The sequence below is a fragment of the Eulemur rufifrons genome, chromosome 9, assembly GCF_041146395.1.
Source record: "Eulemur rufifrons isolate Redbay chromosome 9, OSU_ERuf_1, whole genome shotgun sequence".
NCBI lineage: Eukaryota > Metazoa > Chordata > Mammalia > Primates > Lemuridae > Eulemur > Eulemur rufifrons.
In genome coordinates, this window is record NC_090991.1 from 40,766,331 (window position 1) to 40,783,719 (window position 17,389).

The 17,389-nt window shown below is 41.4% G+C and overlaps 1 protein-coding gene across 1 annotated transcript in view; it reads left to right on the plus strand.

Moving 5' to 3' along the window:
- Window positions 1-63: 63 nt before the first annotated feature.
- Window positions 64-17,389, plus strand: part of NMT1 (N-myristoyltransferase 1) — a 30,876-nt gene continuing 13,550 nt past the window's right edge. Inside the window, exons 1-3 of the mRNA XM_069482721.1 lie at window positions 64-199; window positions 12,852-12,960; window positions 16,568-16,712. Coding sequence (XP_069338822.1) covers window positions 69-199; window positions 12,852-12,960; window positions 16,568-16,712 — 385 coding nt within the window. The 5' untranslated portion in view covers window positions 64-68. The remainder of the gene's footprint in view (window positions 200-12,851; window positions 12,961-16,567; window positions 16,713-17,389) is intronic.

Consider the following 17,389-nt stretch of genomic DNA (forward strand, 5'->3'; position numbering starts at 1 on the left):
CAAGTCCCCCTCGTCCAATAGGAACCTCCCATGTAGCGGGGCGCGGAGCCCGGCTCTAGCAACTCAAGATGGCGGACGAGAGTGAGACAGCAGTGAAGCCGCCGGCACCTCCGCTGCCTCAGATGATGGAAGGGAACGGAAACGGCCATGAGCACTGCAGCGATTGCGAGAACGAGGACGACAACAGCTACAACCGAGGGTAACGAGATCCTCGGAGTCCAATTTGCGTCCAGTCTCCCACAACCTGGGTCTCTGGGGTGCGGGGAAGTCACCGGGAGCTTAGTCTAGCCCCACCCCCACATTCTTATTGGCTAAGGCGTTGGGATCCTGCCTGGTGATTGGTTATTGCCTTTGTCACTTACCAGGGGCGGGTGCTCAGTATATTAGGGGCTGGAGACAGTACTTTTATTATATAAAAGTTTTTCAGTGTAATGTTCCACTCGTGTGCTTAAGGCGCGTCCGGAGAAAAGAGCATGTTAGACCATGGTTTTCGATGGCACAACACAGGGGAATATAGTAACAGTACAGTTCAAAGGGGACGTTACTTACAGAGGTGTTGTGTGAACAACGTGACTAGCAATAAACGAATAATAAAACATTTCGCTACAGTTCACCCTCAACGAGGAAATTCATCAGGCTGTGCAAACTATATATATAATTATGTTGTAAAATATCACTACGAGAGAATACCAAAATATAAACTGACCTTATAAAACCTATGTAATTAACTATATGATAATGTTTTGATTTATACGGTGTCCGTTGCTCCAAGTCCATAAGTTTCCTAAACAACATGTAATTAGGTCTTCCAACATCTTTGTTCTGTTAACTTTGCGAAGTTGCCTCAAGCTTCAAGAACTTGAGCAATGTTGCTTCTTGGACAGTATTTTGAATTTGTGGGTTCAATACTGCATATCCTGTACCTTACAGTCTTGCCTTTAGTAATTGTTTATTTCTAGGGATGAAGAGATGCACCGGGTGTTTGAGTGTTGAGTTCTTTCTTCAAATCAGTTTTTACTTCCTTAAGCCACAGTCTACCATTCATCCTTCTTAACATTGTTAGCGTCTGGCCCAGTACTCACTCTCTCTCTTCCTATCTTCCTATCTGTATTTATGTATATATTTTTAAACTGGGTGAGAGAATTTTGGGATATAACTCTTGCTGAGTCTGTGGTAGTCTGCTTTTCATAGCTACCTTGTCATTTGCAGTATGGGAGGTAGACTCTGAGGTAAAAGTAGAAGGTTGAGGTTTTTGGATAAACTTTTTTTTTTTTTTTTTTTTAATTTTGCTACCTTGTAGAGATGGGAGGGCAAGGGATTATAGTCATGTACAGCATAACAACATTTGGGTCAACAAGAGACTGCATGTATGATGGTGGTTCCATAAGATTATAATACCATATTTTTACTGTACCTTTTCTATGCTATGGTAAGTGACAAATACGTACCATTTTGTTACAATTGCCTACAGTATTCAGTGCAGTAATGTGCTGGGCAGGTTTGTGGCCTAGAAGCAATAGGCTATACCATGTAGCCTAGGCATGTAGTTGGTTGTACCATCTAGGTTTGTATAAGTACATTATAATGTTCGAACTATAACAAAATCACCTAATGAGCATTTCTCAGAATGTATCCCTACTGTTAAGCTAAACATAACTATGTTTAAGTGGTTTATAATCTGCTTGTGATGAATCCTAGGTCAAAAGATTTAGCTTTTTTGTTCTTCAACCAGCATTAAAAATCACAAGAAGAATGTAGAGGAAAAGTAAGCTTGCCAAATTTGGTTCTTATAAGACTTCTGTTGCTATAACTCACAACACAGCTAATGTAATAAAAATCTTGCTTTGAAGTTTGATATTCCTAAAAATGGAATAGCTGAAAAAGAGGAAGTAGGAACAGGAAGAGGGGAAAGTGCAGCCTTCCGGAGTAGAGATCCGCATCATAGATGAGAGTTGTTGAATGTGAAAGTCATTTCAGAAGTGAAAGTGTGGCATTTTCTTTGCTCTTTAGGTAGTTGCATTTATTTTTCTCTGCTTAACTCCTGTTCTGACCAGTGTCCATAGCTCTATAATTGGTTTTGTTCCCTGTAATCTATGAATCACTTTGCAAAGTGTTTGCCAGAAAGTTCTATGTTTTATTTGTAGTACAACTAAGTGATAAAGTAAAAAACTTTGGAAGTGTTTTTTGTTGTTCCTATACGTGGTTATGGTCTGAGTGAAAAAATTACGTTTGTTAGCATCCCCAGTCTAGAGGTATGTCAAAATGAGTTTGGAGGTGGCAGGTGAAAAACAGAGGGCCTAATCTGGAGGAGAGAATCTAATTCTGGCACTTAGAATCTGGGTAGAGTCAACATTTTTCCACTCACTTTCAGAGAAAATAGTTTTCGGAAGAAGCAGTGGGTTTGGGAAAAAGGTGCATGGCATGGTGGAGAAAGCATGGATCTTGGAGTCTTTTAAAACTGGTTTCAAAGCCTGGTTCTGACACTTAGTAATCCTGTGACCTTGGGAAAGGTACTTAACCTAGAGTTGTCTTAGGGATTAAATGAGATAACATCTGGAATGCAGCCCTCCTCCCTCTTCTTTCTTCACACCTTCTTAACCTCCCAGCTTGCCCTTCTGCTCTTATCACAGACTGTATTTTTTGTATCTTTTATCATAACAATAGTTAAATAACACATTTGATAATTTTGCTTACTGTGTCCAATCCCTGCCGCACCTGGCACCTGACTATAAGGTGCATGAGAACAGGATTGTGTCTTCAAGATGCCTGGTGCTTAGTGGGCATTAATGAGTATTTGCTGTATGAATGAATGGCAAACGATAAAGTCCCTGGCCAGTGTTAGTGGAGTTTCTTTCACCCTATCTAGTGGAAGGATGTCAGATTTTTCTTACATACACATTTTTTTCCTCCAAATAAATCTCATTGTAAGCTTTATTACAATTTTTGTGAAATACGTACAGAAATCAAAGAACCTCCAATTTGTTGTCGAAGCTTTCCACTTGTTTTTGCTTCTCGAAATGTTTCTTGTCTTTACTTGATATTATTTAAAATATTTTCCATCTTTCCTAAAGTGGCAGGTAATAAAATAAAATGTCTTTAAAAGTCATATACAAACTGACAGGAAATTTCTCCTTTCAACACTAGAGATTCTGAAGTACAATCAAGGCCATGTGTGGTGACTCATGCCTATAAGCCCAGTACTTTGGGAGGCCAAGGCTGGAGGATCGCCTGAGTTTGGGAGTTCAAGACCAGCCTGGGCAACATAGTGAGACCCTGTCTCTACAAAAAAATTAAAAAATGAGCTGGGTGCGGTGGCGAGCGCCTGTAGTCCTAGCTACTCGGACGGGTCAGGTACGAGGATTGCTTGAGCCCAGGGATTGAGGTTGTAGTGAACTATGATGGTGCCACTGTACTCTAGCCTGGGTGACAGAGCGAGACTGTTGCTAACAAATAAATTTTTTTAAAAGTAAATAAAGTACAATATGCAATAAAGGTTAATGGTTAAAACTAATCCTTATTCTCTTAGGCCTTTCTTTTAGGAACTAAAGTTCATAGTGCTTTACACTAATGAAATGAGCTACATTCATGCCCTGGATTAATAGGGAATGCAGTTATGCTAGTTTCTTATGTCTCTCTGTGTGTGAGTTTAGTTCTTGACTCTTCTAGTCATGTATTTCCTCAATAATAAGAATAAACATTTGGTGAATATAAAACTTCATGTATACATATGAATATACACATATATATGTATGTATCTGTCTACAGTTTTTCTATTAGTATTTTTAAATGTGCTTAATTTCCCCCAGTTACTTGCCTAACACAAATTACGCTGAGCAATAGAGAGGAGAGTCAGACTAACTAAGGTAATCTTTATGCTGTATCCCTCTGCAGTTCATGACTCATTATATGGTTTAATTTGTTTGGGGTTTTTTTTTTGTTTTTCTTGAATGAAAGGCTTTCCAAGAAATAATTGCTAAAGAATAAATCTCATCAGCTGGCAGTGGATTTTAATTTGGGGGTAACAAGTAAAGTTTATCTGGGTGTTTTGGAACAGGAAAGAATTTTTAGATTCTTGTGTTCCTAGGATTCTTTTGGAATTTATTTTATAGTATCATCAGTATCCTTGACATGCTGGTAAGCCCTGGGTAAAGAGCCCTTTGGTAGGGGATGTTTGTTCCGTATCCTGCTCTCTTAATCCATGGGACAGGGTAACATGAATCCTCATGAGTTTTTCTCACTTCCTGATCATGAGACATTATCCCTTACGAAAAAACTTAAGAAAGTCTTTTTGAAAGTAAATCCCATAAAACTGTCCTTACTTGTCTTTGTTTTCTTCTTCAGATTCTCCACGAGTCATTCTTTCCCTATTTATTTGATGGCTTATAGCTGCGTCTAGCTCTTGGAAAGAAATCTTTTTAGTCCATTTTTCTTAATTCCTCCCTTCAGCTTTTGCTTTTTCAAAACTAGATCAAAGCAAAAATGAAAAGAAAAACCTCATCACTGATATCAAATAAGTGTTCTAATTTTGTTTCCCAATTAAGTGGCAATTAAAAAGAAACTAATCAAGAGCTGCTTCAAAGAGAAGAGACTGGAAAGCAGAAGAAATGAAAAGTAAATGAGAGCCTATTTCAGGGAGATTGCTGCTCATGGCAAAGCAGTTTTGCTGATTTTTCACATTGTTCAACTAATGTGCTCACTCTAAAATTCCTCAGCTTTACTAAGTTGGCAGTTAACCCTTTCCCTATGGAGCCCATAGAATTAAAAACTATAGATGTAGTAACTTTAGGAAGATGTTTCTTTAGCTTTTTACCTTTGACTTTTTAAAAATATTTTATTTTTATTGAAGAACGTTAGCTCTGATCTCTTTGACTTTTTATCTGAAATCTCTATCCTTTAAGCCTCTCTTCTAATTCCTCAAAGAAGGTGCCCTTATGATTGTTGTACTTAAGGCATACAAAATATGGTGTTCTCTATTGAAAGCACCAAAAACACTGAACCAGAATTCTTTGACAGGGTCAGTACTTGCTTCAAAAATTTTCTAGTGCTGCTCACTGGGAGGCAACTGAGGATTCACTACTGTTAAGTGTTCAATAAATGTTAACTGTTACTATTATTACTATGTAGTGCTGCAGTCCCCAATCCCCGGGTTGTGGCCCGGTACCAGTCCCTGACCTGTTATAAAAACAGGGCTGAGCATCACCACCTGAGCTCCACCTCCCAAAAATGGCTGGGGACTGCTGATGTAAGTGGGTATTGTGCTAAGCTCTTTACATGAATCATATCATCCACTATTTCACTTACAAAGACTAGTTTAGTTTTTGTAGTGAAGCTTGAGAGTTGCCTCCCACCTCTCCCTTTGACATCTCAGAGGATCCATCCTGAACTTGCTGGATTTCTTTTCCCTGCTGAGTTGACTTCTGCATCCTGAATCTGCAGCAGTGTGAGTCCTGTCTTTGGATTCATTTAGCAACCCATGGACTTTCCCAAACTCAAGAGCCAGTTGGTAATGGAGGTGGCTGGTCCCTTTATTTTTATTTATTTATTTATTTATTTGGCTGGTCCCTTTAAACTCTCCTTTTTCAGAGGTCATTCCAGTGGGTGAAATTGCTGCCAGCATTGAGTCATTGCTTAAAACATTACTGATAACGGTCTCTGAAGAGCATTTGATTTGACCTTGGAGTTGCCAGATCACAGTCTATCTCGCCAGACAAACTCAGAGGATATGGATGGAATTTACATGTTTATCTCATTTCCATTTTAAGCAGTGTAGTGTATCAGAGCTTTTGTGCCCTCTAAAAAACAGTTATCCTTCATGATAGGAATTGGCTTGTTCACCTCAAAACTCTGGGTAACTATCTGAGGGAGGGCAGGGGGCGGCAGTAAAAGCAATCTTTTGTAATCCCTTCCCATAACCTGCTGTTCTTTTCACAGGCCTCCTAGGGTACCGTGGTGGCACTACTAAAGTGTTTTTATATGTCCCATAATTTAGGATTCACAAGCAGTTTTTTATATAAATATCTAACTGGTAGGAATGTGCAGAGTTTGGCGTGTTGCAGTAAGTGATCCCACAGCCACAGACGTACAGAGAGTAGCCAGCTGACAGCGCTTCACACCATGTGTGATCCTCCTGGGCATTCTTGCCACTTCAGTCACCTTCCTTTGGGCTTTCTGAGTTACTAATAGGATTACTAGTGAACATATATACTTTAAGAGTAAATTGATTTGCAAAGGATTTCCTGATGTCTAAAAGTAGAATCAAGAGGATATTAGAGGTTAGGATTTATTTTAATAGGTTTCTCTGGAAAATTTGAATTTTAGCCTGAAGAATTCACTTCTGTTTTTTAGAGGTAGAAAACAAGTGACCAAAAATTGTGAATTTTCTTTTCTGAGCTTTTTTTTCCTGATATCATAAAACTGTTGTCTGTGTTTAAGACATTGAAACCATTTGAAATAGTTACAGTGGAACCGTTTTGTTTTGTGTTGGTTTGTTTATTTATTACTTAGAGATGGGGTCTTGCTGTGTTGCCTGGGCTGAAGTGCAGCGGCTATTCACAGGCAGGATCTCGCACTTCATCCTTGAACTCCTGGGTTCAAGCAATCCTCCAGCCTCAGCCTCCCCAGTAGCTGTGACCACAGGTGTGTGCCACCATGCCCAGCTGGAGCTTTTTTTGTTTTTTTTTGAGACAGAGTTTTGCTTTGTTGCCCTGGCTAGAGTGAGTGCCGTGGCGTCAGCCTAGCTCACAGCAACCTCAAACTCCTGGGCTCAAGCGATCCTACTGCCTCAGCCTCCCGAGTAGCTGGGACTACAGGCATGCGCCACCATGCCCGGCTAATTTTTTCTATAATAATTTTAGTTGTTCATATAATTTCTTTCTATTCTTAGTAGAGACGGGGTCTCGCTCTTGCTCAGGCTGGCTTTTTTGTTTTAACTCTTAAAGGAATCGGACAGATCCTAAGGAGGGAGAAGACAACGAATAACAAAGTTGATAATTTTAAAATCTTCATCAGTGGCTCAGAAGAGCACAGCATTTCCACCGCTTCCATAGAACATTGACACAGCTGTCCTGTGGAAATGGTACTAAAGATGTTTTGCTGACCCTCTTTTGGGCCCTAGCTTTTCAGGGTTTTATTTTAGGCTGTTATGCCTGGAAAGCGTCAGTCAAGCATATATTTGTTGAACCCCTAACTGTGTGCTCAGCACAACTGGAGGCGCTGTGGGAAACAGCTGCATAAGATGTGGTCCTTATGCTCAGGAAAATTTTAATGTCATTGGGATGCCAAGAAAACAGCACATTATTATATGTAAAGTATTAAACTGTTTAGGAGATCATAATTGTAAAACAAACATCAGAGAGGTAGAGTAGTCAGAGGAGGCTTTCTAGATAAAACATGGCTCACTTTCCTTGTTACCTCTGATCCTTACTCCTCTCAAATGCTAAAACTTTGTTCTAGAGCCCAGTGTGGTGAAACAATTAATATTCTCTTGGCTTTGGAGAATTCTTGGGTCGCTTCTTACAGGGAAAGAGACTTTAGCATTTGGGGAGATGGCCCCACGTCTTTAGAGATTAGAGGCTTGTGCGTGGGTACTAGTTTGTTAGTTGATGACCAGTTTGCCTCACTTCTCTGGGCCTTGGTTTCCTCATCTGTAAACAACAGGTTAACCCAGATGGTCCTGAGATTCCTTCCGGCACTGGAGGCTTAGCTGGGTTTTGTTATCCAGTTAGATTGAGAGAAGGCCACTTTGTAGACTCTCCCTGCTCGTGTTGTCTGGAAGTTCTCTGCTCCTGCTGTTCCTCTGTCAGCTTGCCCTTACCTCCCACCCGCTCACACACCCGGTGCTGCATTCTATTTCTGGAAGTAAGTGCTGGGGTTCATTTTCCATCTCCTCCCCCGGCCCTGATTTTATACAAGAGCATCCACAGGATTTGTTATATGTTTGAACTTGGAATATTTTGGCGTTCATTAAAAGATGACGTTTCTTGGCCGGGCATGGTGGCTCATGCCTGTGATCCTAGCACTCCGGGAGGCTGAGGTGGGAGGATTGCTTGAGGTCAGGAGTTGGAGACCAGCCTGAGCAAAGCGAGACCCCGTCTCTACTAAAAACAGAAAAATTAGCCAGGTGTTATAGTGCAAGCTTGTAGTCCCAGCTACTCAGGAGCCTGAGGCAAGAGGATCCCTTGAGCCCAGGAATTTGAGGTTGCAGTGAGCTATGATGACGCCACTGCACTCTACCCAGGGTGACAGGGCAAGACTCTGTCTCAAAAAAAAAAAAAGATGACATTTCTTGATGGCTTTGCTTCCCTGTTCCTGGATCTGTCATTCTGCTAATTCTGTGATTCCCAACCCTCAGGTCCATGGCCTGTTAGGGACCAGGCCGCAGAGCTCCACTGCACTGCCCCCACCCCATCCCCTGTCCATGGAAAAATTGTCTTCCATGAAACTGGTCCCTGGTGCCAGAAAGGTTGGGGACCATTGTGCTAATTCACCCTGTATTTGCTAGGTTGGTCATTAGTGAGTTGATCAACTTACTTTAGAATGTAAGTTTCTACATTTTTATGTGAACTGCCATCTCCCTTTCCATAGCAGGTGTCCCCCTCACCCCGAAAGGCAAATTTCACCTAAATTCTCTGCTGTTTATTTTGGAACCAAATGAAACAAGTTGGACTTTGATTTGCTATATTCTAAGGTTTTGGTTCTGGCCAATCTCGGTTTCAAGTTTATTATGGTGACTAGCAGCTTAGATCTCTGGGAGATTTTTGTTTCAATTTGGTGAATCCCATCATGCCCTGGGGTACCCACCTATGGATGTGGACTTCAAGTCCCTTTAAAAACAATGCCAAATTCTTAGAGAAGGAATAGTTTGGCTTCTGTGGGATCCTCTAGTTTGGTTCTCCCTGAATCCAGATTGAAGCCATTCTTCTGTGAAATGCTATTAACTTCCATGGATGCTTCTTGAAGTCTTATTCTCAAGGCCTCTGAGCTTGGTTTCTTATGAATAACTAAAATCGTTATAATTACCTTGAAAGCTAACCCTAGTGGCCTCCTCAGAAGTCTGTTCCCTGAGTTAGTCATCTTCCTGTTTGGAAGTGTTGACCATGGTGAACTCATAATGTTTTCTCATGGATGGTAGGTAGCTCAATGAAAATGGCTCATTAAAAAAAAAAAACACTAAACTTTTCTTTGTTCTGCTGTCTGTATGCTTGATATACAAGTTGAAACAGGATTATTGCTCAGTAGCTGCTTGTACAAATTGAAGCCAGTATAAGGAAAATGAAAATTAGCTCTCAGGTTTTAGCTTGGGTTTTGGAGTTTGCCAGGCACTTGTATTGCTAATACATTGAACAGAGTTCAGCTCAAGATCCATCCACAAAAAATGGGGTCCCTGAGGTTATGGCTGCACAGAAGCATCTCCACTGAAGAGCAAGAGCAAAGGCAGGAAGGTAATTTTTATAGTGATTTTTCACACTTGTAAACACTTCTAAAATTGGAAGAAATAATTTCTTCTGATTAGTATAACCTCTGTGGAAAGCAATATGGAGATACCTCAAAGAGATACAAGTAGATCTACCATTTGATCCAGCTATGCCATTACTGGGCATCTATCCAAAAGAACAAAAGACATTCTATAAAAAATACATCTGCACTTGAATGTTTATAGCAGCACAATTCACAATTGCAAAAATGTGGAAACAACCAAGTGCCCATCAATACATGAGTGGATTAATAAAATGTAGTATATGTATACCATGGAGTACTACTCAGCCACAAAAAACAATGGTGATGCAGCACCTCTTGTATTATCCTGGATAGAGCTGGAACCCATTCTACTAAGTGAAGTATCCCAAGACTGGAAAAACAAGCACCACATGTACTCACCATCATATTGGTATTAACTGATCAACACTTAAGTGCACATATAGTAAATAACATTCATTGGGTGTCAGGCAGATGGGAGTGGGGAGGAGGGGATGGGTATATTCACACCTAATGGGTGCAGTGTGCACTGTCTGGGGGATGGACATGCTTGAAGCTCTGACTCAGGTGGGGCAAGGACAATATAGGTAACCTAAACATTTGTACTCCTGTGATATGCTAAAATAAAAAAAAGAAAAAAATTTCTCCTGTTTTCCTTCTATGAAATTGTGCTTCGTAAGTACCCAGTTGGTTAATATACAGCAATTCTTCACCTTGACTTTTTTGATTCTTTATTCCATAGGATTACAAAAAATGATTCTCATGGTAATTCATATACAGGGACCAGATAAATCATTCCATCAGTTGATATGAATAAGGACTTATAAATTGTATCCAACAATGGGATGCTGCTTTATCTCCTAACATCAACCAGTTTTTTGGGTTTTTTGCTTTTTTTTTTTTTTTTTTTTCCTTTCTTTTCCTGAGTCTCGCTTTGTTGCACAGGCTAGAGTGCAGGGGTGTCCTCATAGCTCACTGCAACCTCAGACTCCTGAGCTCAAGTAATCCTCCTACTTTAACCTCCCAGAGTAGCTGGAACTACAGACATGCTACCATGGCCTGCTAATTTTTTTCTATTTTTTGTAGAGAGAGGGTCTTGCTCCTGCTCAGGCTGGTCTTGAATTCCTGACCTCAAGTGATCCTCCTGCCTCGGCCTCCTGGAGTCCTGGGATTATAGGCATGAGCCATTGTGCCCACCAATCGACCAGTTTTTAAATCCTGTAATGCTGTACATAATCCTGAGACTGTAGCGAGATATCTGGAACAAGAAAACCACAGAGTTTTCAGGCTGCAAGTGCCCTGTATGTGATAACAAAATTGAGTTAGTAAGAGGAAAAAGTTAGCTTGAGGCCATAGTTAACTTTATGGTTCCTGTTCTCTGCCATGGTGTTGGGGGTTTTACTGGCTATCTGGTTTTAAGGAGTTCACCGTATTTCCCCTCTGAATGTTCGCAGTCTTTCCCCCATGTTATGCCTTCTGTGTCTCATTAATATCATACCTAGTAGGTGCACTTGCATCCAGACTTCATGACCTTGTGCTTGGACTAAAGGAGCTGCCAGCCTTTCCTGGATCTCCCTGGCTGCACAGTCTTTCTGCATCAGGGGCCACTGAGAGGCCTGGCGAGATGGGGGCTGTGGGAGGTAAGGGTGGACAGCCTAGGGAAGAGTCCGGCTTGATACCTTCCAAGTTAAGAACGTGCTGTCACTGTAAGCTTTTAAGCATGGGAGGGACACATGGACAGCTGTTTTCACAGAGGTAAATCTCAGCGACATACAGAGTTTAGGATGATGCAAAAAGATAGTGAAGCCAGGGAGAACCAGTAAAGTCCGGAGGTAACTTTAGTCCAAGGGTAAGATCATGAAGTCCGACACGAGCATGCCTGTCAGGAATAGGAAGAGGTAAATCTGAAGACATTCTGTAAAGGAAATGGCAGCAAATGGTACCACTTGCTATGAGACGATAGTAATATTCATGGTAACCCCAAAGCGTTTTGAGACCCTGAAGTCTTTCTGAATTATAAATGGTATTTACCATAAAGTTAATAGAAAATGTATTTTTATGTGTTTTTTTAAATTTTTTGAAAACTGGCTATCTAGAATATACAGTTAAAATCATGCCCTGTGCTTAGCTAATCCTGCAGATTAGGCTTCACTGTACTCTCAGGTTGGACGCCTAATTAATTTATTTTTTTTGTAGTAGCCTTATCATGGCATGGACTCCTAATTTCGACTTTTAGTGTGGCTAAGAAGCTGTTTTTGCCACATCTATTGGGTGTGTCACGTAGAGGGAAAGCAGCGTGAGGAGTCGCCTTTACCATTCTCATGCACGTGATCGCTCCCGAGCAGGAGTAGCTGGGTGTTATTGTCGGTTTTGTTTTGTTTTTTTTATTTTCCCAAGATTGCTAGTGCTGGACAATGGTTGTCCTCAATCCTACAGGCCTGATTTAGGCATTTCTCAGTGTTGACTATTTTGAACAGATTGCAGCAGTAGTGTTGGTTTGTGGGTTTTTTTTTTTTTTTAAGTCAGAGTCTCACTATGTTGCCCAGGCTGGTCTTGAACTCTTGGGCTCACACAGTCCTCCTGCCCCAGCCTCCTAAGTAGCTGGGTCTAGACCACTGCAGGGGGCTCCACAGCAATGTTACATTGTGTTTTTCCTCATTCCTTTCCCCTTCCCCATGCTGACTTGTACTTTAGATCCAGCTGGGGAAACTCATGTAGCCTCATGTATTTGGGGGTTGGAGAGGGAAGGGCAAAACACTCCAAAAAGACCACTACTGCCTGTTGGCTGTCATCCTTTTAAATTCAGAGCTCCAGGGAAGTGGTGGTGGTATGGATGCCCTGTTAACAATTATCATGTGCCTGCTGACTCGGGGAGGGGGGGGTGGGGAAGGGAGGGATATATACCTACATGATGGGTGCAATGCGCACGACCTGGGGAACAGAGACGCCTGGAGCTCTGGCTTGGGGGGAAAGGCGGTACAGGAGCAACGTATGTAACCTGAAATTCTATATCCCCCATAACAAGATGAAATAAAAAAAAAAAACAAAACAATTATCATGTGCCTTTGGTACCATAACCCTGACAATTTAAAGAAAATAAGTACATAAAATACAAGCAAGAATGGAAAAGCCCCTTTCAAACAAATAGGACATTCCTTGCCCAGCGCTCCCTCCCTGAAAGTGGAGGAGGTGGGAGTAGGGAGGAGAGCTCGTGTCCTCCAAATGCCCCCTCTGGGACCTGGGTTCTCCCGGCCGCTTCTGTAGCCAGCAGGGTTGATTCAGGAAGGTCTGGCTCCACAGAAAGCTCTTTGTCAGTGTAGCTGAAATCAGATGATTTTTTTTAAAAGCCCTGCATCAGTATTTACTTTGTCTTACAGTGGTTTGAGTCCAGCCAATGACACTGGAGCCAAAAAGAAGAAAAAGAAACAAAAAAAGAAGAAAGAAAAAGGCAGTGAGACAGATTCAACGCAGGATCAGCCTGTAAAGGTAACAAGGAGGCTCTGTTTTCTTATGACCGAGAGTCACTTTTTCAGATGAGAGAGTTTGGAGGTGAATGGATAGGAACCACTTAGATTGACATTCTCCACTGGTATTCAAGATGGAAGAGCTGAATCCCAATGCTGTCCTCTGCTGTCCTAGACTTAGGTGATGAAACTGCTCTCAGTACCTTAAAGGACACAGTAGGTTAGACACTGACTCCTGAGCATGGTGCCCATCAGAATGGACTGGTGCATATTGCATGTGCTGCTGTGCCAGGTGCCCTGGAATAGTTACATGTGACGGCCCCTGGTGCCTAGAGCAGTGGTTCTTGGCCTTTTCTATCTTAAGTCCCCACCACTGTGAGAATAAAAGGCCTTTGCTTTTCTTTTCTTTTTTTTTTTTAAGATTTGCTTTCCAGGTGCCACAGATTTATTCATCATTCATCAATGCCCTTTGGGTACAGTCCTTCAAATTGCTATGAATTGGTCTAAGTGCTTATAGTTATATCACATTTCTCCATTCGAGTTTTCTTTTCTTTCTTTTTTATTTTTTTTTGGTTGTTGAGACAGAGTCTTGCTCTGTCACCCTGGGTAGAGTGCAATGACATCATCATAGCTCACTGCAGCCTCAAACTCCTGGGCTCTAGCAGTCCTCTTGCCACAGCCTCCCAAGTAGTGGGGACTATAGGTGCTTGCCACAATGCCTGGCTAATTTTTCTGTTTTTAGTAGGGCTGGGTTTTCACTCTTGGTCAGACTGGTCTTGAACTCCTGAACTCAAGCAATCCTACCACCTCAGTTTCCCAGAGTGCCAGGATTACAGGCATGAGCCACCATGCCTGGCCATAAGGCCTCTGCTTCTTAAGGCAGATTTTTATATATTTGCAAGGGTTCTCTTAATGCCATAGTCATGGATGAAAACCATGAGTCCCACAGAGTCTGTTTCTGGGTTCTACCTCTTGAGAACCACTGGCCTAGAGCTTCCAACCCAAGACTGACCCACTGGCTGAAACCCAGAGGTATGGGTAAGGATTGTTTTGTTTCTTAAATAAAACAACATTGCAAAGAAAACCTTTTATTTTAGGTAAGTGTTGTGTTCTACAAAGCAGGCCTGGTATGGGGGCCAGCTCAGCTCATTCATAATTCTCCCTTAGAATGCCCTCCAAAACAGTTTACAAGCCTCTAGAGAAATCCAGTATACCCATACTTTTCTTCATGCTTCAAATGTTATGCTTTGGTTTGAATCTCCTACCTTATTGAGACATGTCTTCAAGTAATTTTTGACTATTTCCAATATCAAACTCACTGTGAAAAAAATACCATTATGTTGAACACCATGTTGGCTTACCAGGCACTTCATTTCATTTAACACATTAACTGCCATGTGAGTTGTATTTAACTCACACTAATTTTGAGCCTGAGGCCTCGTGAAGCATATGTAACTCACATCTCTTCACCTTGGGAGCCACGAGAATTATTTTTCAAGTTGCATATAACTCATGCACAGAAAACAATAAAAAATAACATTTTCATTAAATTAGAAAGGATCATTTTGTTTTCAAAGTTTTTATTCTGTTTTCGTAATAAAACACCATGGCCACAAGGAAACTTTTTTTTTTTCTAGTGTGGCAGTCAATGTATTAAAGTAACCCCAAACCTTCACCATCCCTACAAGGTAGGTGGGGGGGTCTTCCTATTTTAAAGATGATAGAGGTGACTTACCCAAGCCTTTCAGTCAAGAATTCTAGCTCAAGCCCTTGCTTTGGCTTTAGGGATTTTTGTTTGTTGGTTTGGGTGTGGATGTTTGGATGACTTCATGGGGATTTGAGCTCAAGCCTATATCAAAATAGGTCACTTTGAAATTAGAAATTTTTTTTTTTTCATGCATCAGGTGTGCTGTGATGAAATTAGAAATTTTTAACAAAACACCATTCACATAGCTCTTCTGTTTTCCTCTTTACAAGAACGATGTAGTTCATTGTAGAGAATTTATTTTGAAAAGCATAGCAAGACGAAGAAAATTAAAATCAGTTACAGTCTCACGTCCCAGGAATAAGCAGTATAAACATACTGGTTCATATTCGTCCTTCCCTTCACAATTTAAGTGAAAAAAAAGTAAAGGAAAAGTGTTAGAAGAAAATATGTGGGAGGCCAAAGTGGAAGGATCATTTGAGCTCAGGAGTTCAAGACCAGCCTGAGCAAGAGTGAGGCCCAGTCTCTACTAAAAATAGGAAAATTAGCTGGTCATCGTGGTGTGCACCTGTAGTCCCAGCTACTTGGGAGGCTGAGGCAGGAGGATCATTTGAGCCCAGGAGTTTGAGGTTACAGTGAGCTATGATGATGCTGCTGCACTCTACCTGAAGCGACAGAGCGAGACTCTGTCTCAAAAGAAAATATGTGTGTTTTTGTCATGGCTAAGCCATAGGGCCCAAAGCTATGAAACAAAAATTGACAGATTTAAAACTTCTTTGTAAAAGTCAACAGATAAACAACAAACTGGGAAGATATTTGCAATACATGTATCAGTGAATTTTAGAGAGCAAGTTGATGATACATAATTTCAAATTTGCCTACCCTTTGACCCAGCATGCCTCTTTCTTAAACCTTATCCTGCAAAAATCCATATCCCAGTGAGTAAAAATAGATGGATAAGAAAGTTCATTATAGGCCGGGCGCGGTGGCTCACGCCTGTAATCCTAGCACTCTGGGAGGCCGAGGTGGGCGGATCGTTTGAGCTCAGGAGTTCGAGACCAGCCTGAGCAAGAGCGAGACCCCACCTCTACTAAAAATAGAAAGAAATTATATGGACAGCTAAAAATATATATAGAAAAAATTAGCCGGGCATGGTGGCGCATGCCTGTAGTCCCAGCTACTCGGGAGGCTGAGACAGGAGGATCACTTGAGCTCAGGAGTTTGAGGTTGCTGTGAGCTAGGCTGACGCCACGGCACTCACTCTAGCCTGGGCAACAGAGTGAGACTCTGTCTCAAAAAAAAAAAAAAAAAAAAAAAAGAAAGTTCATTATAGCATTGCTTGTAAAACTGAAGAACAAAATCACCAAATACCCATCAGCAGGGAACTGCCTGAATATACTGTGGTTTATGCATACCATAGACTTGGTTGTTAGATGTGTCCCCACCTGGAAAGGTGTTTAAGGTATAGTGTTTAAAGAGCAATTTGTAGAATAATATTATATGATCCAATTTTAGTTTTTGAAAAGTGGGTTATGTGTGTTTTGCCTCTTCTCATCCTCCTAAGTGAAGACTGTCGATGACAAGGATTATATTGAGGGATGGGTTTATTGGGTTTTTACTTTCTATATGTCTTGTACATTTCTGCATTGTTTGAAATTTTACACTAGCTTCTATTACTTTTGCCATCAAACAACACGAGACAAATAAGGGGAGAAACCCTGCAGGCAGCACCGACCCATCATCTGTGTATTCTGAGTTCCATGGTCAATCACTCTTTCTCTAGTTGTTGTACAAGAACATATGACCTCTGGGATTAGGACAGAGGAACCAAACCCCTTCTTTGAGTTAACTCTTGAACTCAGAATTAATCCAGAGTCTTACCAACATAATGGGCCTTTTTTCTCCCCAAATTTGTCTTGCCCAGATGAACTCCTTGCCAGCAGAGAGGATCCAGGAAATACAGAAGGCCATTGAGCTGTTCTCAGTGGGTCAGGGACCTGCCAAAACCATGGAGGAGGCTAGCAAGCGAAGCTACCAGTTCTGGGATACGCAGCCCGTCCCCAAACTGGGTATGTATGTGCTTTCTTCCCCAGCTGAGGACGAGGGACATGCCTCAGCTGTGCCTCTGTGGGAGTTCCACCCTGAATTTATGAGGGAGGGCGATAGAGTCCTGGAGTTCCTTAGTGTTTAATTTTAGAGGAGAGTCTTTTAAATGCAGCATAAAAAAAAGACTGTTGTTCAGAGACCTTATCATTTCACAGCAGCACACACTGAGAACAAATAATGATTCTTTTAGTCCATCATGTGTTGGCACATGATGAGTAGGGATGTCTGCCCTTCCATTTAGATTTATAGAGGGACTGTCTTGTTTGTCTGGACAAATGTTTAATCCTGGAATGGGCAGAGTCCACAGCCTCTTCCCTTTATCTCGTAGCCAGTGCATGCTTACTAAATGTGAAGGAATTTCACATTTTGCTTAACAGTGATGGTCTACCACCTGGAATACCATGTGTAGGATTTGTCAGCACCCCTTGAAAAAAGCTATAATGAACTCCTAAAGGGTTGGGACAGGCAGAATGTCTAAATGGATTCTAGAAGGGACTGGACCTAACAGAGTTAGAGGTGCCTGCCAAGATTGAGTGACACCCAACCTTGATGGCTACCTTCTGCGGTTGACAAAAAGTTTCTGGAATGGTTGCATCATAATTCTGGACCCATTGATGGCCAAATTTGTATTTCCTGTGTG